This window comes from Rhincodon typus, chromosome 1 (assembly GCF_021869965.1).
Source record: "Rhincodon typus isolate 14 chromosome 1, sRhiTyp1.1, whole genome shotgun sequence".
Taxonomy (NCBI): Eukaryota; Metazoa; Chordata; class Chondrichthyes; order Orectolobiformes; family Rhincodontidae; genus Rhincodon; species Rhincodon typus.
This window is the reverse complement of record NC_063332.1, coordinates 85,244,494-85,271,078: the sequence shown is the minus strand read 5'-3', so window position 1 is coordinate 85,271,078 and position 26,585 is coordinate 85,244,494. Positions and strand designations below refer to the sequence as shown.

General features: G+C 40.3%; 1 protein-coding gene across 1 annotated transcript in view; it reads right to left on the bottom strand.

The window, feature by feature from the left end:
- Positions 1 to 287: 287 nt before the first annotated feature.
- Positions 288 to 26,585, bottom strand: part of LOC109936628 (WD repeat-containing protein 19) — a 142,212-nt gene continuing 115,914 nt past the window's right edge. Inside the window, exons 19-24 of the mRNA XM_048600926.1 lie at positions 26,068 to 26,149; positions 18,254 to 18,404; positions 9,035 to 9,158; positions 4,834 to 4,910; positions 4,439 to 4,575; positions 288 to 1,360 (exon numbers count right to left, since the gene is read on the bottom strand). Coding sequence (XP_048456883.1) covers positions 4,467 to 4,575; positions 4,834 to 4,910; positions 9,035 to 9,158; positions 18,254 to 18,404; positions 26,068 to 26,149 — 543 coding nt within the window. The 3' untranslated portion in view covers positions 288 to 1,360; positions 4,439 to 4,466. The remainder of the gene's footprint in view (positions 1,361 to 4,438; positions 4,576 to 4,833; positions 4,911 to 9,034; positions 9,159 to 18,253; positions 18,405 to 26,067; positions 26,150 to 26,585) is intronic.

Genomic DNA, 26,585 nt, shown 5'->3' with positions numbered 1-26,585 from the left:
CAATGTATCCAAGCAACAATTTCTTCCAAATTAAAGTTTAGCTTCTCCCTTTGGTATTAGGGGTTTGCAATTTTGTTAACAATTTTTTGTATTTTTGTTTTGGGCAGAATGAGGAAACTCATTGCTGGGAAAGATGATCCAGTGGTTAGTTTTATTCCCGGTAAATTGAACTATGGACAACAATAATTATAAAAAGATAATGACATAACCACTAGTGAAAGATTTCTTTTAGAATAACTTGATATGTTAACAAAACAATATATTTTAGAAAGCGTGTTTACAGGGCGTTCAGAATTTTTACTTGAAACTACGGAGTTCATCCTAGGAGCCAGGAATTTGAGTGAGATTTCCAATATTAATAATAAATCCCAAAAAACTGAGAAGGCAGTCTAAGGTATGATGTAAAACTTAAGAATTTAAACTCATTGGCAAAAGGACAAGACTGGGATCAGCTAGGACTCAAGCTGTGTAGATGCAATCATGTCTTTCTCTGTCTTATACCCAATTGGTGTAGTTGTGAATATTGAGAGATATCCCCACCCTGACTTTAATATATTTCATTTCCCATTACTAGAGCTAATGGTACTCCTGCACAATGGGCTTTTGTTCACATACTAGGTAAGGAAAAAATTCTACACACTGCTACTGCTCCTGCTCCCCAGCTGTGCCAGAAAAAAGTCCAAAACAATTCCAGTAATTCAGTAAGTTTCTATTAATCCTAGAGTTGTAAATGAATGTTGAAGATAGGAAATATTATGATTTAAATGGTGATGGGTGGTGGATTGCTAGAGCAGTCACATTGCTACTATGCTCTTGCCGTCCCATTAATCTCTCACCCTTTGCTCTGAATGTTGTCAAGTTGTGGCCATGGTCTGGAAGATCTTAGAACTTTAAAACATTATATTTTTAAATCTATTTCTTAAATGGGCCTGATTAGCTAGGATTCAATTGTTAGTTACATTCCTTAAAAAGACAGGTTTCCAAAATTTACTGAATTACAGTTTTTTTCTCCCTCCGTATAATTTGAGCCACAAGTCCCAGCTGCTCCAGAGGTGTGTAATAGCATCTCTGAACAGCTTGATTAGAAAAATGTTAATTTTTTAAAAAAAAGTGGTGTGGAGTTCATAAAGGTGTTCAAAGCACGTCTCCAGTGAGATTGTGAAAGCTAACTTTGGAATGCTCAATTACCTGCTTTACTATCAGCATAGAATTTTTTTTAAAAAGAGTTTATTAAATAGTAGTCACAATGAATTTTAATTCATTATAAACATAAATACGTTTAAAAAGAAAATGTTTCAAATATGGATGTGCACTGAAGAACTCCTGCTGGGGCTTTCAACAATGGTTTCAGATGCTGAATCTGTAAAATAAATGACAAATCATTCAATAAAAACAGAATGCCCAAGAAGTGCAGCAGGTCTGGCAGCACCTGCGGAGAGAGAAACAGTTAACAGAGTTCAATGAATGTTCATATTTAATTCTGTTTCTGTCTCCACAGACGCTGCCAGACCTGCTGAGTTTCTCCAGCACTGACAATATTAAAGGATCACTGGCTCTCATCAAATCTTGCTGCTGTTTATTTCTACTTAGCTGTAGTACGAAAACTTAAGATAATCAAACACAATTCAGTCAATTATAAGTAGGCTGTATGCATTTAACACTTAGCTTATTGAAAATAGGATTTCTTTTCACAACTTCAGTAAATCTGATCTTGACATTAAAAGAGGAAACAAAATACTGTTGAACCAAAAATGTGACCTGTACTTTCAACATGTGCAAATTTAGTATCAAAGAATGCTTTCCCTTTATCTAGTTCAAAATAAATTAATGAGTATAGGCTAAATCTGATGCCTGCTATTTAATGATTCTACTTGAATTGCTAATAACTGTTTCAGAGCAAATGGTTTTTGACCTGGTCAGAAGACAGGTGTTCTAGCCAATGACAATTTGCAATGGGTGATAGAGCTGAATGACTTTGTTTCGAATGTGGTGTGAGCTAGTCAGCTGAAGATGCCCGAAAACCATCAAGTGGATATAGGAACAAAACTGTACTAAGTTGCTTCACGTTGCTTATATGAACGGGTGCTTCCAGGAAGCTTGCAAAAATTGTATACCACAGAATTTCAGAGATACAATCAGTTTCCATCTTTCCTAATTTTATGAAAAATAATACAAATTCTTGCTTGGCAGCTATTTCATAGATGGCTTTGAAACTATTCGTATTAATATAGTATAGATTAATTGTAAACTAGGTACTGGAGAAAGATTGAATAAATAACTTGATTTAAATCTTTTCTCTAACTTCAAACAAGTTATTGCTTTAAGTGGTTTAACGGTTTGGTCATAGTTAAAGCTGGATTACAGAAGGGAAAATGGAACTGCAGCTTACTATGTAAAGCAAAGAAAACTTTACTTGGAAGGTAACATTTCTTAGGTATGGTTATTTGTGATCAATTTGCCTTTACTTATCCTAATTTCTACCCTTTTGGGTATAATACCATAGGTGACAGCAACCTTCTGAAGTAGCAACTGAACATTTGAGTTGAGCCATGTCTACATGTTTTCACCAGAAGGGGAGTGATACATCTTTGTAAATAGTGTTGAGAAAGGTTGGTGAGCTATAAAACTAGCCTTGCAGGAATATGATATAGCAGCAATAATGGAAACATGCTTCAAAATGGTAGAATGAAGCACTCTTTTCTGACCATTGTATATTGAGAAGGAAGTTGAGAAAATTTATAGGGAAATCAGCTGTAAAAGTGGAAGCTGTTATCCCATATTTGTGATGGGCCAACTGGGGCAAGTTTGTGCTCATCATAAAGTTTAGATTTGAAAGGATCCAGTCAGGGTACAGTGCAACAAAAGACTGACAGGATAAGGTGATGTACATGAAGTGAATTCTTACAGTAAGAACCAGGTAGGTGAAAATGAGACTGGCATACAAAGTAAGTAGGGCTATAGGTCCTATTAAAATCAAAGCAGTGGTGCAGATCAAGGCTAGAATACTTAATAAGCACTGATACATGGTCTTTGGACGTCAACACGTCCCAAACTCACCATTTAAGAAACATTGTCTTTTTTTCCCCCCCACTGAATTGGATAACCTCTTACTTGCCTGTGCTCAACCATTCACTTTACTATACTATCCACATTCTCCTGACAACTCGTCCCCACCTAGGTTTGTCTCATCAGCAAACTTGGAATTTATTATGTTTGTTCCCTACATTAGAATAATTTATACAGATTTTTACAGCTGTGGTTCAAGCACAGATTTATGCACAACTCCATTAGTATGAATCTTTTATCCTGAGAATGACCCATTTATTCCTGTGCTATTTTGTCTTTTAATCAAAGCTCTATCTATTGATTATTATTACCCCATATGCTGTAATTTTTGTTTACTAACCTGCGTAGGACCTACTGAAAATCCAAATACACCATGACAATTTGGTTCTCCTTTTTATACTACAAGTAACAGAAAGGAGTGCATCAGGTTTGTCAAACGTTATTTCCCTTTTCATAAATAAATAAATGATTAGACAGAGGCACATCAATTTAAACGTGCAAACTGAGAACATGAAAGGAGCTACTAAAAAGGCTTGCAAGCCAATTACGGCGAAGGAAGTGGTGATTGAGATATTCAAATGGCTTACCAGAATCTTCCTAGATATGGGGGAGTAGCAAATGTGAAACTCGTACAAGTTTTTGAATAAAAAGGATGGTCTTAGCAACTTTAGGCCAGTTAAGTGAACATCTGTAGTTGGTAAGATTTTGGAAACAATAATTAGAAAAAACATTCAAGGTTCAAGCCAGACCATGCTCAACTAATCCAATGGAATTGAAGGAATGATTGTTGTTCTTGTGGATTTTAAGAAAGCATTCAACTGAGTATCACAAAGCTAACAAAATGAATACTTGTGGGACATGAGGTCAGTGTCAAAAAATATAGCTTATTGATTTAATTGCCCTTAAGATATGTTAGTTTTTAGACTAAAAGATGGCAAACAGTGGTATTCCTTTTGATGCATGCTGGGACTACTGCTCTTTGCACGTGGAAGTGTGGCAAATAGGATCTGAGTGTCTTAGAAGAATACTTTACAGAACCATGACCACTACCAACAATGTATACATAGGTACTGCCACCTGCAGCTTCTCCTCTAAGCCACCTACCATCCAGACTTGAAAATCTATTCTTACGGTGGTTCAGGAAGGCAACTAGGGAAGGATAATGAATGCCGCTTCGATATCCAATCAATGAATATTTTAAAAAAAAACATCTATTTGTATGACAGTCAAAAAATTAAAGTGGTGAAAGCAGAAACTAATGATTTCAGAAGGGCCTCAATGCTATAAAACCCCCCCACTTAATAGATAGTGATCGTAGTACTGCTCTTATGAGCAATGATGAAATACAATCAATCTCCTTTCACCCACATACCTTGTACTTAGATGTCCAGCATTTCTCATTACTCTGCCTCATCTCGTAGTAGATATGGTGTTGGCTCAACGAGTGACATCTGCTCCACACACAGTTTTTCTGAGCACATAGGACAAGCTTTCTCGGTAGCTAGTAAGCTATTAAAAAAAAAAAAAAAAAGTGCACAATTTACTGTTATAAATGCACTTCTTTGTGCTAAGGTTAAAGTAAGGGACACCTCTGAAAATTAACTTAACCCAGTGGGAATACTGATATAAACCTGATTCCTTGAAAACCAATTTTAAGATGTGCCCTTCCCACCAATAGACAAGTCACAGTACCCTCCTGGTAAGTACTACACCACTTATCAGACTTTACACATTAGAGAAGATTATTTTGCAATGCTTTCTACTCACACTTTGAACTCTGAGTATAAACCAGGGAAATCGCAATGGGGGCAAACTGTCCAGTCATCCTTCACCATGTGGCGGCCCTGGTGAAACAAATTGCAATGTGCACTTTGTTTACATTGAATAATAATATACACATGGACTTCAAATTTCAGTTTATTATAAAAATAAAATGCTAACTCTCAAAAGAAATAGTTCATGATATAATTGTCTTTCATTGAATATTGCTTCATAGAAAAATACCCAGTTATTAATTTATTTTAAAATGTGTTGGGAGCCACAAAGAAGGGGGCAAATTCTTGCACAGCTTTGAAGCCTGTGTACATTTTGAAGTTCTAGACTGAGGTACAAAATGGCAGTTCTATGCAAGAACCCAGCCAACTTTAGAAGTGTCTGTACAATTCTCCCTCAATTTAATAAAAAAGCACATTCCAGTGTACATATTACAAGAGGCTTAGGAATGATGTGTAAATTACCATTAACTGGTGCACTTTAATTACATGTTGGCTTGGATTTTAACCATCCAATTTAATCCTCATGGGCATGAGTCTGCAAACATAAAAGTCTGGATGCTGGTAATCTGAAATATGAGCAAAGTGCTGGAGAAACTCAGGTCTGGCAGCAACTGTGGACAGCGTTAATATTTTGAGCCAAATATTCTCCCCACAGCTGCTGCGTTTCACCAGCACCTTGTTTTTGTTTCAGTTTGCAAATAGTGAGCTAAACTTTACTGATTCAATGCATAGCAAAAGAGGAATAAAATAAAAATTCAGTTTAAAAACTCAGCAGCTCCATTATGGGAGACAACAAGGAGCTTCTGGGAGACTGGAGAGAAAATTGGGGGATGGGGGATGAGCAATCACTGATGATGCTCTTTAGTGTGGCTCAGTCAGAATGGTGTCAGTAAACATGGGGAGCAGGTTAACTGGAAATGTCTGCATGGATAAAGATGAAGGAAAATGATGAATGACTTATTTTAAAAGAGATACCTAATGATTAAAAATAAACAGGAATTTACAGAATAAATAACAGTAGTTTGAAGAGTACTGAAAAAATACAAACTAGCTACAGGCAGTCAAAGGTGCCTTACCCTAGAATTGCTTTCTAATCAATATTGAACTTGCAAAAACAACAGCAAATTTCTGAAGATAGGAAGATAAATGATTAGTATTAGCAAGACAGGGAGGGATAACTCAAGTTCAAACACTGAGATATACAGATGCTTTGAATAGAAACAAAAAATGATAAAGGCAAGATGTCACTTCTGGGAGTCATGTACAGGCCCCGTAACTAACTACATGATAGGGCTAGGGCAGAATATAAGAAATAATGGTCTTTTCCTTTTCTGACAATCCCCAGAAGACCATAGGACTGTTCTCTCATTAGAGGAAAGTGACTGGTGGTGGTTTAACCTGAGGGTCACCATGCCCAGGGTGAGGTCACAAAGGTGGGAGCTTCATGGTGACCTCAGCTGGTACAGGAACTGAACCCACATTGTTGGTGTTGCTCTGTCTCATAAACCAGCAGTTCAGCTAACTGACCACCCATCAGAAAAGTAGTGATAATTATCAGGTATTTTAATTTAGTAGACTAGAATAATGAGATAGGTAAAGATAGCCTACGTGAGATCATAGAATGTTTTTGGAATAGTTTCTTAGAGCACATTCTGGAGATAACCAGACAGCAGGCAATGCCAGATATGGTATTGTGCAATCTGATAGGATTCATAAACATCATTGTGAAGGCACTTAGCAGTAGCAGCTATCATAATATAACCACAATAAAGTTGCATTGTACGTTCAGTTTGAGTGAGTAAAGAGCCGGTCCAAGATTAGTATTTAAATTTAAATTGGGAAAATTATGAGGGCATGGAAGCAAAACTAACTAAAATGAACTGGCAGAACGTGGGTGGGGAGTTCTTGGACAAAGGGGGCAACCACCTGGAAACCGATATCCATTTCAAACCTACCGACTGCTTTCCAGAGGGATCACTCTCTCCGTGACTCCCTTGTCCGCTCCACATTCCCCACCATCCCTGGCACTTTTCCCTGTAACCGCAGGAAGCGCTACACCTGCCCCTATACCTCCCCCCTCACCTCCATCCCAGGCCCCAAGAAGACTTTCCACATCAAACAGATGTTCACCTGCACATCTGCTAATGTGGTATACTGTATCCGCTGTTCACGATGTGGCCTCCTCTACATCGGGGAAACCAAGCGGAGGTTTGGGGACCACTTTGCAGAACACCTACGCTCAGTTCGCGACAAACAACTGCACCTCCCAGTCGCGAACCATTTCAACTCCCCCTCCCACTCATTGGACGACACGTCCATCCTGGGCCACCTGCAGTGCCACAACGATGCAGGAACAGCATCTCATATTCAGCTTGGGAACTCTGCAGCCCAATGGTATCAACGTGGATTTCGCAAGCTTCAAAATCTCCCCTCCCCCTACCGCATCCCAAAACTAGCCCAGCTCGTCCTCCCTAACCTGTCCTTCCCCTCCAACCTGTCCACTCCTCCCACCTCAAGCCCCACCCCCACCTCCTACCTACTAGCCTCATTCCACCCCCTTGACCTGTCCCCTCCCTAACTCCCCATCTACACTCACCTTTACTGGCTCCAACCCCGCCTCTTTGACCTGTCTGTCTCCTCTCCACCTATCTTCTCCTTTATCCATCTTCTATCCACCTCCCCCTCGCTCCCTATTTATTTCAGAACCCCCTTCCCCTCCCGCATTTCTGAAGAAAGGTCTAGACCCGAAACGTCAGCTTTTCTGCTCCTCTGATGCCGCTTGGCCTGCTGTGTTCATCCAGCTCTGCACCTTGTTATCTCTTGACTGGGGAAGGTTGCACTGGATTGGAAAATACCAAATGTAACTTTTTTTCAATATGGGAGACACAAGCAAGAAACTACAGGTTATTTAGTTTTTTTATAATTCATATAGATCTTGGAATAAGGGGCAGAACGTATGGTTGCTAAGTCTGCTGATGACAAAGATAGATGAGAAAATAAATTTTGAGGAGAACTTAAGGAGCCTTCAATGGGATAATTAATTGAATGGGCAAATATCTAACGAATGGAGTATGTAGGAAATTATTAGGTTGTCCATTTTGGCTGGAACAATAAAAAAAATGAGTTATCTAAATGCTGAGAGAATGCACAGCTCCAAGATACAGAAGTATTGGAGTGTCCTCGTGTGAATTACAACAAGCTCATATGCTGGTGCAGTAAATAATTAGGAAAGCTAATAGAAATTTTTTTGCCCATCCCTAATCGCCCAGAGGGAAGTTAAGATACAGATATAAGCCAGTTAAAGATAGATTACATTCCTGAAAGGGCATTAGCGAACCAGATGGATTTTTACGACAATAGTTGCATTGTGTCCATTAAGCAAGCTTTTTATTTCCTGAATTCAGATTTTGTCATTTGCCCATGGTAGGATTCAAACTTGTGCCCACAGCACATTAGCCTGGAGTTCTAGATTATTTATCCAATAGGATTACCATTATGCCACTGTTTTATTGTTTATTAATTTATTGTGAGAAGAACAGAATATAAAAGCAGGGAGGTTATGCTTCAGTTGTGCACAGAAACAAACAAACAGTCTCCTTATTTAAGAAAGCATGTCAATGCAGTGGAAGCAGTTAAACATTTACTAGGCTGATGCCAGGAATGGGCAAGTTGTCTTATGAGAAAAGGTTGGACAGGCTCAACTTGTATCTGCTGGAGTTTAGAAGAATAGAAGTTATTTGATTGAAACATACATGATCCTGAGGGGACTTGACTGGGTGGATGTGGACAGGATGTTTGTACTTGTGGAAAAATCTAGAACTCAAGGGGTCACCCATTTTACATAGAGATGAGTTTTTTTTTGCTCAAGGTCGTGAGCCTTTTGAAATCCGTTTCCTTAAAAGGCAGTATTTTTAAGGCAAAGGTAGATAGACTCTTGGCTCAGCAAGGGGCTGAAAGGTGATCAGGTCAGATGGGAATTTGGATTTGGTTTTACAATCAGGTAAGTCATTACTTGATTGAACGGTGGAGCAGGCTCAAGGGATGCGTGTCTTACTCTTGCTCCTAACTCCCATGTAATCCTGAATGTTCCACTGACAATCACTAAAGACCTTACTGAAAAACAATACATTCTTCATTCGAAAAGGAATTTTGCCTTCTATCATAAGTGCTGCAGTCATTTTTTTGATACTCACAGTAACAATGCAGTAAGGCAGATTGTTCTTACAACCTGAACAGAGCAGCTCACATTCTGGCAACTGAAAAGCACAGTATGGACAAGGTGAAGTAAACTCTTCCACTTCTGATTGGTCAGGACGCCTGGTCAAAATCATCAATAATTTATTTTTCATTGCAAACTTATAATATTGTAACAAAATAAGTTTCTCTCTTCTGTTTTGACCCCCCTCATATAAAGCCTCTTTACCCCAACTTAAAACCGCTTCTCACTCAAATTTATATTACCTAATATGCTCACAAACATTTGGAGTTCTTTAGTGCTAATCACAGAAAATATTGTCTTGAGGAGCAAAACATGTAATGCACAATTGGCTCCATCTTCATTTATTGCCAGATTTAAATAACTTTTATGATGGCATACATTTGCAATGGGCAAATAGTCAAGACAAGCAAGCAAAAGTCTAAAACATTCAGAAACGTGCAGATGATTTGTGGAAGTGACATATGTCCAGCCTTTACAATAGGTGCATGCCACTTTGTTATTGACCAAAAGTAGGCAGCTATGCACTGCAGTACAAAGAGGCAGGGAGAAGATCCTTTTACGCTTGACCAGTACATGATTTTTCATTCATACCTCAGCACCGGTCTAGATTTCTACTTGGATCTATAAATAATCATGCCAACAGTCTAATCTAGAAAAGCAGCCTCACTATAAACTTTGGTGCAAGTTCAACTTTGGTAGCACTAATGTGACTACTCAAGCGGGTGGGCATAAAAGGTCCACTTGACAGTTTTTGAAGTGAAGGAGAATTCATTGTGATTCTAAGTAATGTATCTCCTTCAACCAAAATCATGAAATACATTGGATAGTAACTCATTTCCATTTCTGAGCTATTCCTGCGTAATAGCTATTGATAGTTACAACAATGGTAAGTATACTTTAAAAATATTTCTGTTGGTTTTGACGCATACTAAGATTTCTTGAAATCATGAAAGATACAGTATCAGTGCAAATTATCGTTTATTTCATTAGGATTAGTACCAGTATGGAAACATTTAGAATAGGTTTACCACACCGGATGAAAACTGGGAACAAATTATTATTCTGCTGTTAAAGTGTAGATAAGAATACTTGGTCAGACCACATTAAAGGCCAGACTGGGTTATTTTAAATGTTTAATAGCTATTATACAAACCTTGTAAATCACTGTGGCACAATTATTGTTTGCTCAGAGTTTGTAGTTCCCTGATCAGTTTGCTTGTCAGTTTCAGCTTGTAGCTTTTGAATTAATCTGTGGCAGGTGGTATGACAACCAGTAAGAAGGAAAAATCTACTTGATCTTGTCTTCACCACTCTACCTGTCAGACTACCAAATAAACATTGCAACTCAAATCCATGAGGCACTGTGGGTCATCAACAGTAGCAGAATTGTGTTCAAACACAATCTGTAACCTCATGATATATCCCCACTCTACCATTACCACCAAGCTGGGATATCTCCATAATCTTTGCACCACTAAGCTTTTATGCTGCTCAAACAGGAAACAGCAAGTGAGGATAAGGTTTTCTTTATCAGGTTGGTGACCCATCACGAGTGGGGTTCCACAGGGATTAATCTGTGACTGCAACTGTTTAGAATATACATTAATGACTTGGAGGAAGAAGGTGAATGTACTGTAGCCAAGTTTATGGACGACACAAACATAGGTAGAAAACAGGTTGCGAGAAGGATACAAACAGTTTAGAGAAACTGATGGGCTGAGTAAGTGGGCAAAATGCTGGCAAAGAAGAGAGTATGTAGGAAAATGCAAAGTTGTTCATTTTGGGAGGGAGAACAAAAGAACATTATTATTTAAATGGAGAAAAACTGCAGAAAGCTGCAACACAAAGGGACTTGGAAGTACCTGTGCATGAAACACAGAAAGCTAGCACATAAGTGCAGCAGGTAATCAGGAAAACTAATGGAATATTGACCCCTATTTCAAGGGGGTTGGAGTACAAGAATAGGAAAGTTTTACTGAAACTATACAAGTGAGACTAGATCTGGAGTATTGTGAGCAATTTGATCTTCTTATTTAAGCAAAGATTTCATTTCACTGGGGGCAGTTTAGAAAAGGTTCACTAGGATGTTCCCCAGTATGGAGGGATTGCATTATGAGCAAAGGCTTCTGATTTTAGACTAGCAGAAATTCCAGAACTGTTATCTGGCTGGCTACAGCATGAAATGAACTTTAAATTATATGGAGCCAGAGCTGTAAGTCAGCATGTGAAATGATTGAGAAGAGAGGTTAAGTCAATTAAGTCTAATAGGAAGGACAGGCAGGACCATGTTAATGAACATGGCAGAACTGGTTGTCCGAAGTTTGTTTATTTTAATGCAAGGAACATAACAGGTAAGGCAGATGAGCTTAGTATCTGGATTATTAGACTGAACTGCAATGTAGCATCCATTACAGCAACTTGGTTGAGAGAAGGGTGGGACTGGCAGCTCAATTTTCCAGGGTTTAGATGTTTCAGGCATGACAGAGATGGATGCAAAAGGGGTGGGGAGGGGGGGGTTGCATTACTGATTAAAAAGAATGTCACAGCTGCAGCAGGAGGACGTCTTGGCTGGCTCATCCAGCGAGGTCATATGAGTAAAACTCAGGAATAAGGTGCAATCACTATAATAGCGTTGTTCTCTAGGCTTCTCAGTAGCCAGTGGGAAATAGATATGTAGGCAGATTGTGAAAGATGTAAAAACAACAGGATTGTCGTAATGAATGATTCTAACTTCCTCAATATTGACTGGGAATTCTTTACTGCCAGGGACTTAGATGGGGCAGAATTTGTTAGGTACATCCAGAAGGGTTTGTTGCAACAATATGTAGATAGTCCAACTGGGGAAGGGGCCATTCTGGATCTTGCATTGGAAAATAAATGGCCAGGTGATCAAAGTTTCAGTGGGGAAGCTTTTTGGGAACAGTGATCTTAATTCCATAAGTTTTAAGATGGTTATGGATAAAGCTAAGATTGATTCTCAAGTGAGAGTGCTAAACTGGGGGAAAGCTAATTATAACAGTATTTGGCAAGTACTGGAGAAATTAGATTGGGGGCAGCTGTATGAGGGTAAATCTGATCTGACATATAGGAGTCTTTTAAAGGCCATTTGATCAGAGTTCAGGACCAGCATGTTCCTGAGAGGATGAAAGATAAGGATGGCAAGATTTGGGAACCCTGGATGACGAGAAATCGAAAGTTTAGGCAAAACAAAAGGAAGCATACGTAAGGTTTGGGAAACTGATATCAGACAAGGCCGTTAAGGATTATAAAGGAAGCAGGAAAAAACTTAAACAAGGAATTAGGAGGGCTAGAAGGGGTCATGAAGTGTCCTTGGTAAGAAGGATTAAGGAGAATTCCAAGGCATTAAATATGTTAGTATTTTAGTAGCAAGAGGGTAACTAGGGAAAGAGTAGGTCCACTCAAGAACAAAGGAGGGAATTTTTGCATGAAAGCAGAGAGGTACTTAGCATTGGTATTTACCAAGGAGAAGGACATGGATGATGGTAAGATTGGGGATGGCTATGTTAATATTCTAGGGAATGTCAATATTAAGGAGGAGGTGGTATTGAGTGTCTTGAAAAACATTAAGGTAGATAACTCACAACAGTCTGATGGAGGCAAGGGAGGAGATTGCAGGGGCCTGAACAGAGATCTTTGTATTCTCTTCAGCCACAAATTAAGTCATAGTTGGAGAGATATACAGCACAGAAACAAACCGTCCATGCCGACCAGATATGGTATATAAATCTAGTCCCATTGGCCAGCATTTGGCCTATGTTCCTTTAAGCCCTTCCTATTAATATACCCACCCAGATGCCTTTCAAATGTTATAATCGTACCAGCCTCCACCACTTCTTCTGGCAGCTCATTCCATACACACATCACCCACTACGTGAAAAGTTGTCCCTTTAGGTCCCTTGTATATCTTTCTCCTCTAGTTTTGGACTCCCCTCCCCCAGGGAAAAGACCTTGCCTATTTATCCTATCCATGCCCATCACGATTTTATAAACCTCTATAAGGGCATCCCTCAGCCTCCAACACTCCAGGGAAAATAGCCCCAGCCTATTCAGCCTCTCCCCATAGCTCAAACCCCCCAACCTTGGCAACATCCTCATAAATCTTTTCCGAACCCTTTCTAGTTTCACAACATCCTTCTTATAGGAGGGTGACCAGAACTGCACACAATACTCCAAAAGTGGCCAAACCAATGTCCTGTACAGCCACAACATGACCTCCCAATTCCTATACTCAATGCATTGACCAGTAAAGGCAAGCATGCCAAATGCCGCCTTCACTATCCTATCCACCTGCAACTCCACTTTCAAGGAACTACGAACCTGTGCTCCAAGGTCTCTTTGTTCAGCAGTATTCCCTGGGACTTTACCATTAAGTGTATAAGTCCTGCCCTGATTTGCCTTTCCAAAATGCAGCACCTCACATTCATCTAAGTTAAACTCCATCAGCCACTCCTCGGCCCATTGGCCCATCTGATCAATATCCTGTTATCCGCGGAGGTAACCTTCTTCACTGTCCACTACACCTGCAATTTCAGTGTCATCTGCAAATTTACTAACCATACCTCCTATGTTCACACTCCAAATCATTTATATAAATGACAAAATGACGTGGATGAAGGTAGAGCAGTGGATGTGGTATACATGGATTTAAGTAAGGCGTTTGATAAGATTCCCCATGGTAGGCTCATGCAGAAGGTAAGAAGGCATGGGATAGGGGCAAATATGGCAGATTGGATGCAGAATTGGCTGACCCTTAGAAGACAAAGGACGGAAAATATTCAGCATGGTGCTCAGTTACGAGTGGTGTTCCACAAGGATCTGTCCTGGGTCCTCTTCTATTTGTGATTTTTGTAAATGATTTGGATGAAGGAGTGGAAGGGTGGATTAGAAAGTTCGCGGACCATACGAAGGTGGGTCAAGTTGTGGATAGTGCACAGGGTTGTTCGAGGTTACAAAGGAACACTGATAGGGTGCAGAGCTGGGCTGAGAAGTGGCAGATGGAGTTTAACCCTGAAAAGTGTGAGGTGATTCATTTTGGAAGGACAAACTTGAAAGCAGAATACAGGGTTAACGGAAAGATTCTTGGCAGTGTGGAGGGGCAGAGGGATCTTGGGGTTCATGTTCACAGTTCCCTGAAAGCTGCCATCCAGGTGGATAGAGTTGTTAAGAAGGCGTATGGTGTGTTAGCTTTCATTAATAGAGGGATTGAGTTCAAGAGCCGTGAAGTTATGCTCCAGCTATACAAAAGCCTAGTTCGGCCACATCTGGAGTATTGTGTCCAGTTCTGGTCGCCTCATTACGAAAGATGTGGAGGCGTTGGAAAAGGTGCAGAGGAGATTTACCAGGATGTTGCCTGGAATGGAGGGAAGGTTGAGAGAGCTAGGGCTTTTCTCTTTAGAACGACAAAGGATGAGAAGTGTCTTGATAGAGGTGTACAAAATAATCAGAGGTATAGATAGACAGCTAGAGACTTTTTCCTAGGGTGGAGGTACCTATTACGAGGGGTATTTGTTTTAAAGTGAGTGGAGGTAGATACAGGGGAAATGTCAGAGGTAGGTTCTTTACTCCGAGAGTGGTAGGGGCGTGGAATGCATTGCCGGAGAGGGTAGTGGAGTCAGCCTCATTAGGGGCATTTAAGCGGCTATTAGATAGGCCTATGGATGATATACTAGGTAGGGGTGGAGGTTAGATAGACCTTAGGATTAGGGTAAAAGTTCAGCACAACATCGTGGGCCGAAGGGCCTGTACTGTGCTGTACTGTTCTATGTTCTAAAAAGCAGTGGATCCAGCACCGATCCTTGTGGCACACCGCTGGTCAAAGGCCTCCAGTCTGAAAAGCAATCCTCCACCACCACCCTCTGTCTTCTAGCTTTGAGCTGGTTCTGTATCCAAATAACTAGTTCTCCCTGCATTCCATGTGATCTACCCTTCCTAACCAGTCTACTATGAGGAACCTTGTTGAACGCCTTATTCAAGTCCATACAGATCACATCCACTACTCTGCTCTCATCAATCCTCTGTTACTTCATCAAAAAACTCAATCAAGTTCGTGAGACACGATTTCCCATGTTGACTATCTCTAATTAGTCCTTGCGTTACCAAATACATAAAAATCCTGTCCCTCAGGATTCCCTCCAACAACTTGCACACCACCGATGTCAGGCTCACGGGTCTATAGTTCTCCGGCTTTTCCTTACCACCTTTATTAAATAGTGGCACAATGTTAGCCAACCTCCAGTCTTCCAGCACTTCACCTGTGGCTATCAATGACACAAATATCTCAGCAAGGGGCCCAGCAATCTCTTCCCTCGCTTCCCAGTGTTCTACGGTTCACCTAATCAGGTCCCAGGGATTTATCCACCTTTATGCATTTTAAGACATTCAGCACCTCCTCCTCTGTATTATGGACATTTTTCAAGATGTCGCTATTTATTTCCCCACTTTATATTCCTTCCATATCCTTCTCCACAGTAAACATTGATGCAAAATACTCATTTAGTATCTCCCCCATCTCCTGTGGTTCCACACATAGGTGGCCTTGCTGATCCTTAAGGGGCCCCATTCACTCCCTAGTTACCCTTTTGCCCTTAATATATTTGTAGAACCCCTTTGGATTCTCCTTAACCCTATTTGCCAAAGCTATTTCATATTCTCGTTTTGACCTCCTGATTTCCCTCTTAAGTATACTCCTACTGCCTTTATACTCTTCTAGGTATTCACTTGATTCCTGCTGTCTATACTTGACATTTGCTTCCTTTTTTTTCCTTGACCAAAACCTCAATTTTTCTTTCCATCCAGCATTCTCTACATCTACCAGCATTGCGCTTCACCCTAACAGGAACATACTGTCTCTGGACTCACGTTGTCTCATTTTTGAAGGCTTCCCATTTTGCAGCTGTCCCTTTACCTGAGAACATCCTTGCCTAATACTGTCAAAATTGGCTTTCTTCCAATTTAGAACTTTAACTTTTAGATCCAGTCTATCCTTTTCCATTACTATTTTAAAACTAATAGAATTATGGTCACGGCCCCAGAGTGCTCCCTCTCAAACACTTCAGTCACCTGCCCTGCCTTATTTCCCAAGGGGAGGTCAAGTTTTGCATCTTCTGTCGTAGGTACATCCACATTACTGGATCAGAAAATTTTCTTGTGCACACAACAAATTCCTCTCCATCCTTAACACTATGGCAGTCCCAGTCTATGTTTGGAAAATTAAAATCCCCTACCATAACCACTCTATTATTCTCACAGATAACAGAGACCTCCTTACAAATTTGTTTCTCACTTTCCCGCTGACTATTGCGGGGTCTATAGTACGATCCCAATAAGGTGTTCGTCCCTTTCTTATTTCTCAGTTCCACCCAAGGAGAATTGCCAATGTTTAAGAAAGGCAACATAATAATCTAGGAAATTATAGGCTGGTGAACCTTACATCAGTGGTAGGCAAATTACTGCAGAAGATTCTTAGGGACAGGATTTACTCACATTTGGGAAAAAATGGGCTTAGTAGGGACAGTCAGCATGGCTTTGTGCAGATGTCTGACAAACTTGATTGAGGTTTTGAGGAAGTGGCGACGATGATGAGGGCGGTGGACGTAGTGTAAATCGACTTTATTGAAGCATTTTACAAGGTGTCTTATGGTAAGCTGGAATATTAAGTCACATAGGATCCACAAATTGTTGGTAAATTGGATACAAAATTGCCTTAGTCATACAAGATAGACGATAATTGTGGAGGGTTAGGGACTATATAACTGGAGGTCTGTGATCTTTGGCGTTCCACAAGAATCAGTGCTGGGACCTCTGTTGTTTGTCATTTACATAAAGGATTTGGTTGAAAATGACAGTGGTCTGTTTAGCAGATTCGCAGATGACATGAAAATTGTTTGGAGTTATGGGTGGTGAGGAAGATTGTCAAAGGATACAAGACACATATATTAGCTGGAAAGTTTGGCTGAAAAATGGCAGATGGAAACTATACGGTAATTAGGAGGACCCTGAAAAGAATTGATGTACAGAGGGATCTTTAGGTGCAATTCGATAGCTCCCTGAAAGTGGCAATGCAAGTAAATAAGACAGTGAAGAAGGTATACAGCATACTTGTCTTCATCGGTCTGAGCATTCAGTACAAAAGTTGGCAAGTCATTTTGCAGCTGTGTAAGAATTTGCTCAGGTTGCATTTGGAATATTGTGTGCAGTTCTGGTCGACACACTGTAGGAAGAATGTTGAGTCTTTGGATAGGATGCAAATAAGGTTTACTAGGATGTGGCCTGGATTGGAGTGCATTAGCTATAAAGGAGGAGTTGGACAAAACTTGGATTGTTTTCAATTGAGCATTGGAGGCTGAGAGGGTGACCTGATAAAAGTATATAAAATTATGAGAGGCATGGATAGGGTGGATCATTGGAGTCTCTCTCAGGGTGGAAGTGTCAAATACTGTGGGGCATAGGTTTGAAGGAGAGATGTGAGGCAAGTTTTTTCTTTACACAGGTGGTAGGTACCTGGAACACACTGTCAGAGGAGGTGGTAGAAGCAGATACAATAGCAATGTTTAAGAGACTTTTAGACTGACACGTGAACAGACAGGGAATAAAGAAATACGGACCATGTGCAGGCAGATGGATTAGTTTAGAAGGGCATCATCGGTGCAGACATGGTGGGGCAAAGTGTCTGTTCCTATGCTATACTGTTCTATGTTCTATGAATGAGAAAGGGAGCAATGTCAATTTTTTTTTGTAATAATCATTAAACATTTCTCTTTACCACATTAAAAATATTGAAAATTGGGGAAAGTGTGCTGTCTGGTTAACAGTAAAGCATTATCCAATTGGGTAATGAATATTTTTGCTATCTAACTGGTGAAGGAAGGCAGTACGTCACAAGAATGGACGTGTTTGTCAACTAACGTATGACTGGAGTATACCACAATTCATGCGATGAAATCTCCAGGATTAGATTTAATCATAGTTGGCAACCCTAGTAGGATTGCACTTGTCTATTCAGTCTAATACTCAGTGTGGCTTGTCTTCGGATAGCTAGGTGTGACTGTTTTTCATTTGACATTTTAAATAAGGTACTTTATACTAATGGCCACTATTTAGCATAACATGATAAATCATTGTTATGTGAGAACTTCTGAAAATTTTTGAAGTGACACTTGACACCAATGCTTACCTAACCATAGCTTCTATCTTCTTCTTGTACTTTGGATCAATATTGTTTCTGTACTCTGGTCTCATCAGCATAGCAGCAAAACTAAAGGCGGAGTTCCTCAACCCTGCTCGGTGACATTCAATTACTGTTGATGTTAGAATGGGTACAATGTCTGAAAAAATATGCAAGTATAAGAAATAAACATCCTTAGGAGCAAATGAAACAGATGCTTTTATAAAAACCAAAAGAACTGCAGATGCTGTAAATCAGGAACAAAAACTGTGTCTGGAAAAGCTCAGCAGATCTGGCAGCACCCGCGGAGAAAAAAATCAGAGTTAACATTTCAGGTCCGGTGACCCTTCCTCAGATCCTTTTTTCTTCACAGGTGCTGCCAGACCTGCTGAGCTTTTCCAGAAACTTTTATAGCTGCTTTGTGATTTATGGTGCTGCAAGAGTTTTCCAATTCCATAAATTTATTATAACAGAATCAAAATCTATAAACAGATGGGATCAAAAACTCAAAGCTATTAATGCTTTTAATCTTAATCTAGCTTCATGTATCTGAAAGTTTTCAGCTGTAAATTGTCCTTGAATTCAAAATGTTAAAACTAGATGATTCATGGTGTCATTGCAATCTGAGCTGTGCTTTTGAGAAGTGTTATTCAACACCTTTACCAGGATGTTTGTGGCTAAGTGCGTGGATGGAATGATAATGTACACTAGTTACACCATGGTATGATTAACTGCTCTTTGCCTCATAGCTATGGTGCTGAGGGTAGCACTGTCACCTCTCGTCAGAGGTTATCAGATTGAGCTAAAAATCCAAGTAGATATTCCAGTATAACATTGCAAGAGTGCTACACTATTGGAGGTTGTGCCTTTCAGACATTTATATTAAATTGAGGCTTCATCTGCTCTCTGAGATGGATGTAAAAAATGCCGCGGTGTTACTCTGAGGTGCAGGGCAACTACTGTTGGTGCCGGGGCCATTAGTTATTCATCAGTCAACATCACAAGAGCAGATTATCTGGTCATTATCACTGCAAGCAGTTTGCTGTGTGTAAATTGACTGCTGCATTTCCTTCAGTATAACAGTGTCTACTGAGGGGCTCTTGTGGTGCAGTGATAGGGGCTCTATCTCTGAGCCATGAGTCCGAGGTTCAAGTCCCATCTGCAGAGCTGTCTAATAACATCTCCAACCAGGGTGATTAGAAAATTTCTAATGGTGGCTATAATTCAGAAGTATTTTGGGAGGTATGGAAGTCATGAAAGGCACTTTGGAAATTTCGAGTTTTTTTCTTTATTATCCTTGCATGGAACCTACAGAAGGAATGAAAAATTGGTTGTTCTCTCATGTTAATGGGCATTTTAGAATATGTCCAGACTCCAAGCAGCTGTCCTGTAGAATCTCAACCAATGCCCAAGTGTATATTTTAATAGTATACAAAAGGGCTGAGAATGATACAGAAAAACAATGTTTTAAATTTATGGTTTAGAGATTGATTTTCTGAAGGAATCAGTTTGATGTTGGAAATTTTGAGTTACACTTAGCTAATGTAACTAATAGGCATAAACTGCCTAGTCACTAACTGCATAAAACATGTTTCACACATGGTCATCCTACTCTGGATAAGCACACAAAACTTAGAGTAAAATACATAGTGGAATATTAATCCAGATCTATATGAGTGAACCTCTATTGCATTCTTTAAGAGAGTGTTAAATTTTACTGTGATGAAAATGTTGACTTTATTAGAAAAACAACTGGTCCTTGGTTCTCCCAAACTTTGATTTTAACTTCACCAAAATACCAAAGAAATGTGTAAATGACTGAAATAAGGTGCTTAACCATTACGAGAGTCTTAACGGCACAAAAGAGGCTGTTCAGCCTTTGAATCCATGGATGTCTGTAAAGGTTTTCCAAAATTAATTTGATACAAGGAAGGCTCCTTTACATAGAACATAGAACATAGAACATAGAACATTACAGCGCAGTACAGGCCCTTTGGCCCTCGATGTTGCGCCAACCTGTGAAACCAATCTGAAGCCCATCTAACCTAAACTATTCCATTATCATCCATATGTTTATCCAATGACCATTTAAATGCCCTTAAAGTGGGCGAGTCTACTATTTTTGCAGGCAGGGCATTCCACGCCCTTACTACTCTCTGAGTAAAGAACCTACCTCTGACATCTGTCCTATATCTATCACCCCTCAATTTAAAGCTATGTCCCCTCGTGCTAGCCATCACCATCCGAGGAAAAAGGCTCCCACTGTCCACCCTATCTAATCCTCTGATCATCTTGTATGTCTCTATCAAGTCACCTCTTAACCTTCTTCTCTCTAACGAAAACAGCCTCAAAACCCTCAGCCTTTCCTCATAAGACCTTCCCTTCATACCAGGCAACATCCTGGTAAATCTCCTCTGCACCCTTTCCAATGCTTCCACATCCTTCCTATAATGCGGTGACCAGAACTGTACGGAATACTCCAAGTGCGGCCGCACCAGAGTTTTGTACAGCTGCAACATGACCTCATGGCTCCGAAACTCAATCCCTCTACCAATAAAACCTAACATACTGTACGCCTTCTTAACAACGCTATCAACCTGGGTGGCAACTTTCAGTGATCTATGCACATGGACACCGAGATCTTTCTGCTCATCCACACTACCAAGAATCTTACCATTAGCCCAGTACTCTGTATTCCTGTTACTCCTTCCAAAGTGAATCACCTCACACTTTTCCGCATTAAACTCCATTTGCCACCTCTCAGCCCAGCTCTGCAGCTTATCTATGTCCGTCTGTAACCTACAACATCCTTCCGCACTATCCACAACTCCACCGACTTTGGTGTCATCCGCAAATTTACCAACCCATCCTTCTACGCCCTCATCCAGGTCATTTATAAAAATGACAAACAGCAGTGGCCCCAAAACAGATCCTTGAGGTACACCACTAGTAACTGAACTCCAGGATGAACATTTCCCATCAACCACCACCCTCTGTCTTCTTACAGCGAGCCAATTTCTGATCCAAACCGCTAAATCACCCTCAATCCCATGCCTCCGTATTTTCTGCAATAGCCTACCATGGGGAACCTTATCAAACGCTTTACTGAAATCCAAATACACCACATCAACCGCTTTACCCTCATCCACCTGTTTGGTCACCTTCTCGAAGAACTCAATAAGGTTTGTGAGGCACGACCTACCCTTCACAAAACCGTGTTGACTATCCCTAATCAAATTATTCCTTTCTAGATGATTATAAATCCTATCTCTTATAATCCTTTCCAACACTTTACCCACAACCGAAGTAAAGCTCACTGGTCTATAATTACCAGGGTTGTCTCTACTCCCCTTCTTGAACAAGGGGACAACATTTGCTCGTCTCCAGTCTTCTGGCACTATTCCTGAAGACAATGACGACATAAAGATCAAAGCCAAAGGCTCTGCAATCTCCTCTCTAGCTTCCCAGAGAATCCTAGGATAAATCCCATCCGGCCCAGGGGACTTATCTATTTTCACACCTTCCAGAATTGCTAACACCTCCTCCTTATGAACCTCAATCCCGTCTAGTCTAATAGACTGTATCTCAGTATTCTCCTCAACTACATTGTCTTTTTCCTGCGTGAATACTGACGAAAAATATTCATTTAGCACCTCTCCTATCTCTTCGGACTCCACGCACAACTTCCCACTACTGTCCTTGACCGGTCCCAATCTTACTCTGGTCATTCTTTTATTCCTGACATACCTATAGAAAGCTTTAGGGTTTTCCTTGATCCTACCTGCTAAAGACTTCTCATGTCCCCTCCTGGCTCTTCTTAGCTCTCTCTTTAGGTCCTTCCTGGCTAACTTGTAACTCTCAAGCGCCCTCACTGAGCCTTCACGCCTCATCTCTACATAAGCCTCCTTCTTCCTCTTGACAAGAAATTCAACTTCTTTAGTAAACCACGGTTCCCTCGCTCGACCGCTTCCTCCCTGCCTGACAGGTACATACTTCTCAAGGACACGCAGTAGCTGTTCCTTGAACAAGCTCCACATTTCAATTGTGCCCAGCCCCTGCAGTTTCCTTCTCCATCCTATGCATCCTAAATCTTGCCTCATCGCCTCATAGTTGCCTTTCCCCCAGCTATAACTCTTGCCCTGCTTTATATACCGATCCCTTTCCATCGCTAAAGTAAACGTAACTGAATTGTGGTCACTATCACCAAAGTGCTCTCCTACCTCCAAATCTAACACCTGGCCTGGTTCATTACCCAGTACCAAATCCAATGTGGCCTCGCCTCTTGTTGGCCTATCTACATACTGTGTCAGGAAACCCTCCTGCACAAATTGGACAAAAACTGACCCATCTGAAGTACTCGAACTATAGCGTTTCCAGTCAATATTTGGAAAGTTAAAATCCCCCATAACAACTACCCTGTTACTTTCGCTCCTATCCAGAATCATCTTTGCAATCTTTTCCTCTACATCTCTGGAACTTTTCGGAGGCCTATAGAAAACTCCCAACAGGGTGACCTCTCCTTTCCTGGTTCTAACCTCAGCCCATACTACCTCAGTAGACACGTTTGTCATCAAACGTCCTTTCTGCCACCGTAATACTGTCCTTGACTAACAATGCCACACCTCCCCCTCTTTTACCACCTTCCCTGATCTTACTGAAACATCTAAACCCCGGAACCTGCAACAACCATTCCTGTCCCTGCTCTATCCATGTCTCCGAAATGGCCACAACATTGAAGTCCCTTTAGATTAGAAAATAGCTATTGTACCTCTTTTTATTCAAAAAGGAAGGGATGCAGAATGCAGAAAACTACAGGCCAGTTAGCTTAACATCTGCCATAGGAAAAATGTTAGACGCTGTTCTTAAAAGGTCCTATAACAGGGCACTGATAAGTTCAAGGTAAGTTGGCATAGCCAGCATGGTTTTTGTTACAGGAAAATCATCTTTAACTAATTTGTTGGAGTTCATTGAAAATGTACTGTACTTAGATTTTCAGAATGCATTTTATAAGATGTGACAAAGGTTATTGTTGAAAACAAGAGCTCCGGTGTTGGATTTGACATACAGGCATGGATAAAAAGACTGGATGGGTAACAGGAAGCAGAGAGTAGGAATAAATGGGTCTTTTTCAGGTGGCAAGATGTTACGTGTGTTGGAATAAGTGTTGGGGTCTCAATTCGACAGTGTATATAAATGATATGGATGAAGGGACCAAACACACAGCAGGCAAATTTGCTCGTGACATAAAGACAGGTCAGCTGTGAAGAGGGTATGAGGAGTTTACAAATGAATATAGGTAAGTGGGTGGGCAAAGATCTGACTAATGGATTAATGTGAGAAAGTATAAAAGCGTTCATTTTGGCAGGAAGAATAAAAGTGAAACATATTAATGGAGAGAAGTTCCTGAGAAATCTGGACTACAGAAGATTGGTAAGTAGGTTCAGCAAGTAATCAGGAAAACTAATGGAATTTTATGTTTTATTGGGAGGGAAAACAAATGCAAGAGTAGGGAGGTTACACTTCAATTATATGGGGCATTGGTGAGACTGCATCTGGAGTATGGTGTGCAGTATTGGTCATTGTACTTACGGAAGAATGTTAATTCTTGGAAGCAGTTTCAGCAAAGTTTTTTTATATTTACTTGCGGGACATGGGTGTTACTGGCTATGCTGGCATTTATTGCCCATTCCTATTTGCCCTTGAGAAGGTGGTAGTGAGCTGCCTTCTTGAACAGCTGCAGTCCATGTGCTGTAGATATACCCACAATGCCATTAGGGAGGGAATTCCAGGATTTTGACTCAGCAACACTGAAGGAACGACAATATATTTCAAGGGACTGGACCTTGTGGATGTGGAAAGGATGCTTCCTCTAATGGGAGAATCAAGAACAAGGTGTCATAGTTTAAAAATAGGAGGTTGCCCATTTAAGACAGATGAGGAAATTTTCCAAGAGTGGAGTCTCTTTAGAATTTCCTTCCTCTAAAAGGCATTGGGTGTAGAATCTTTAAGTCTTTTTAAGGCAGAGGTGGGTAGATTCGTGACTACCAGGAGGATGGAAGATTATCGGGGGTACGGAAGGCATAGTTGAGCTTACAATTAAATCAACCATGATCTTACTGAATGGCACAGCAGTCCAATCAGATCCATTCTTTCTCTGTAATTCCCTCCAGTGCCTTTCAATTTCCTTTTGAAATGATTATAAGCATTAGGTTCCATGTCATCATCATTCACTGCGTAAAAAATGTTCTTTCTCACATTGTTGTGGCATTTCTTGTCCAACATCTTAAATCTTTGTCCCTTGGTCCCTGTACCATGAGCTAACGGAACAGTTTTCTGTGTCAACCTTATCAAAACCTTTCATGATTTTGTTCCCTTTACGAAATCCCTGTAGCTAAAATCCCTCATACGTAAAACCATCACAATAAATCTCCACTAGATCCTCTCAAGGACCCTTCTGTTGTACCAGAACTGGGCAAAATATTCTAATAATGACCTAATCATAGCTTTGACCAAAGCTTCATTCAACTTTATTCTGCTTTTGTGCTCGACATCTCTACTTACGTGGCCTGAGATTCCACATGCTTTGTCAACTATTCTCTCAACATGTCCCGAAACCTTCAAAAATCTATCCACATGAACCCCAAGCACCTTTGTCCCTGTGTGCTTTTCAGAACTGTGCTATGTAGTCTACATTGTCTCTACACATGTCTCTGCCAGAGTACATCACCTCACACTCTTTCTGTATTAAATTCCATTTTCCACTTGCCTGATCATTCTGTTAGCCTGTCCATGACCTGTTACAGTCAATTTGTATCATTCTGTCAGTCACATCTCCAAAACTGGAATCACCAACAAATTTTATTATAATTTCTAAATCCAATTAATTGCTTACACCATTTAGAAGGACAAGGGCATCAGATAAATGGGAACCGAACCACTTGCAAGTTCCCCTCCAATCCACACACCATCCTGACTTATAAATATATCGCTGTTCCTTTACGGTCACTTGGGTCAAAATCCTGGAATTCCTTCCCTAATGGCATTGAGAGTCTACCTACAGCACACGGATTGCAGCAGTTCAAGAAGACAGTTAACCACCATCTTCAAGGGACGACAATATATTCCAAGGGACTGGACCTTGTGGATGTGGAAAGGATGCTTCCTCTAATGGGAGAATCAAGAACAAGGTGTCATAGTTTAAAAATAGGAGGTTGCCCATTTAAGACAGATGAGGAAATTTTCCGAGAATGGAGTCTCTTTAGAATTTCCTTCCTCTAAAAGGCATTGGGTATAGAATCTTTAAGTCTTTTTAAGGCAGAGGTGGGTAGATTCGTGACTACCAAGAGGATGGAAGATTATCGGGGGTATGGAAGGCATAGTTGAGCTTACAATTAAATTAACCATGATCCAGTCAGTGATGTTCACGTCTCACAAGTAAATAAAACAAAACATAAACAAGAGTGATTCTGGCATTGTACCTTGGCGAACACCACTGACAACCAATCTTCTGTCATTTTCTTCGCTAAGCCAATTACCAATTTCCAAGCCAATACCGACCCTTCTATTCTGTGAACCTCAATTCTGTTAACCAGCATTTTATGCAGTACTTTGTCACAGACTTCCTAAAATTCATATCAGAGCCATAATATTTCATTTAATTAAGGATACATGCCATATTATAGCTGCAACTGAACATTATTTTATACAATTTAGCCTACCTTCAGTATAATAGTAACAGTTTGTAATGATGAAAGATTTGGATTTTATGAAAAACACCAAGCCATGGCATGAAGGTTTCTTTTGAATTTACACGTGATACTTACGAGATGGAAACTTGCTGATATTATTTGCAACTCGAATGAGCATCCTTGCTCCTTTCATGTGGTCTCCACGCTTCACATGAGTCTACAAAGAGGAAATAAATCTTCAATTAAGAAAAGAATAGAAATGATAATTTGTATGGACCTGTTGCCTTTCATGTACTGAAACATCCTAAGATGCTTCACTGCATAGAAGGAGCAGGTTTTGATGGTCCTCAGTCACCCTAGCACAAATCCCTTTTCTATGGCACTTTTCTGCGCAATAGTAGATGCCACAATACTTGAACATCAAGAAGTTAGGAGATGAAAAGACAAGGCTCCCAAACCTCTTCCAAGTGAAACAGTGTTATGATCTTTAATGACGATAATAGTGGAGAAGTTAGATCCCTGAGTGAAATCTGGCCTCATAAACAATGTTTTATTTTTGTATCAGAGATAGTAGGAACTGCAGATGCTGGAGAATTCGAGACAACAAGGTGCAGGGCTGGATGAACACAGCAGGCCAGGCAGCATCATAGGAT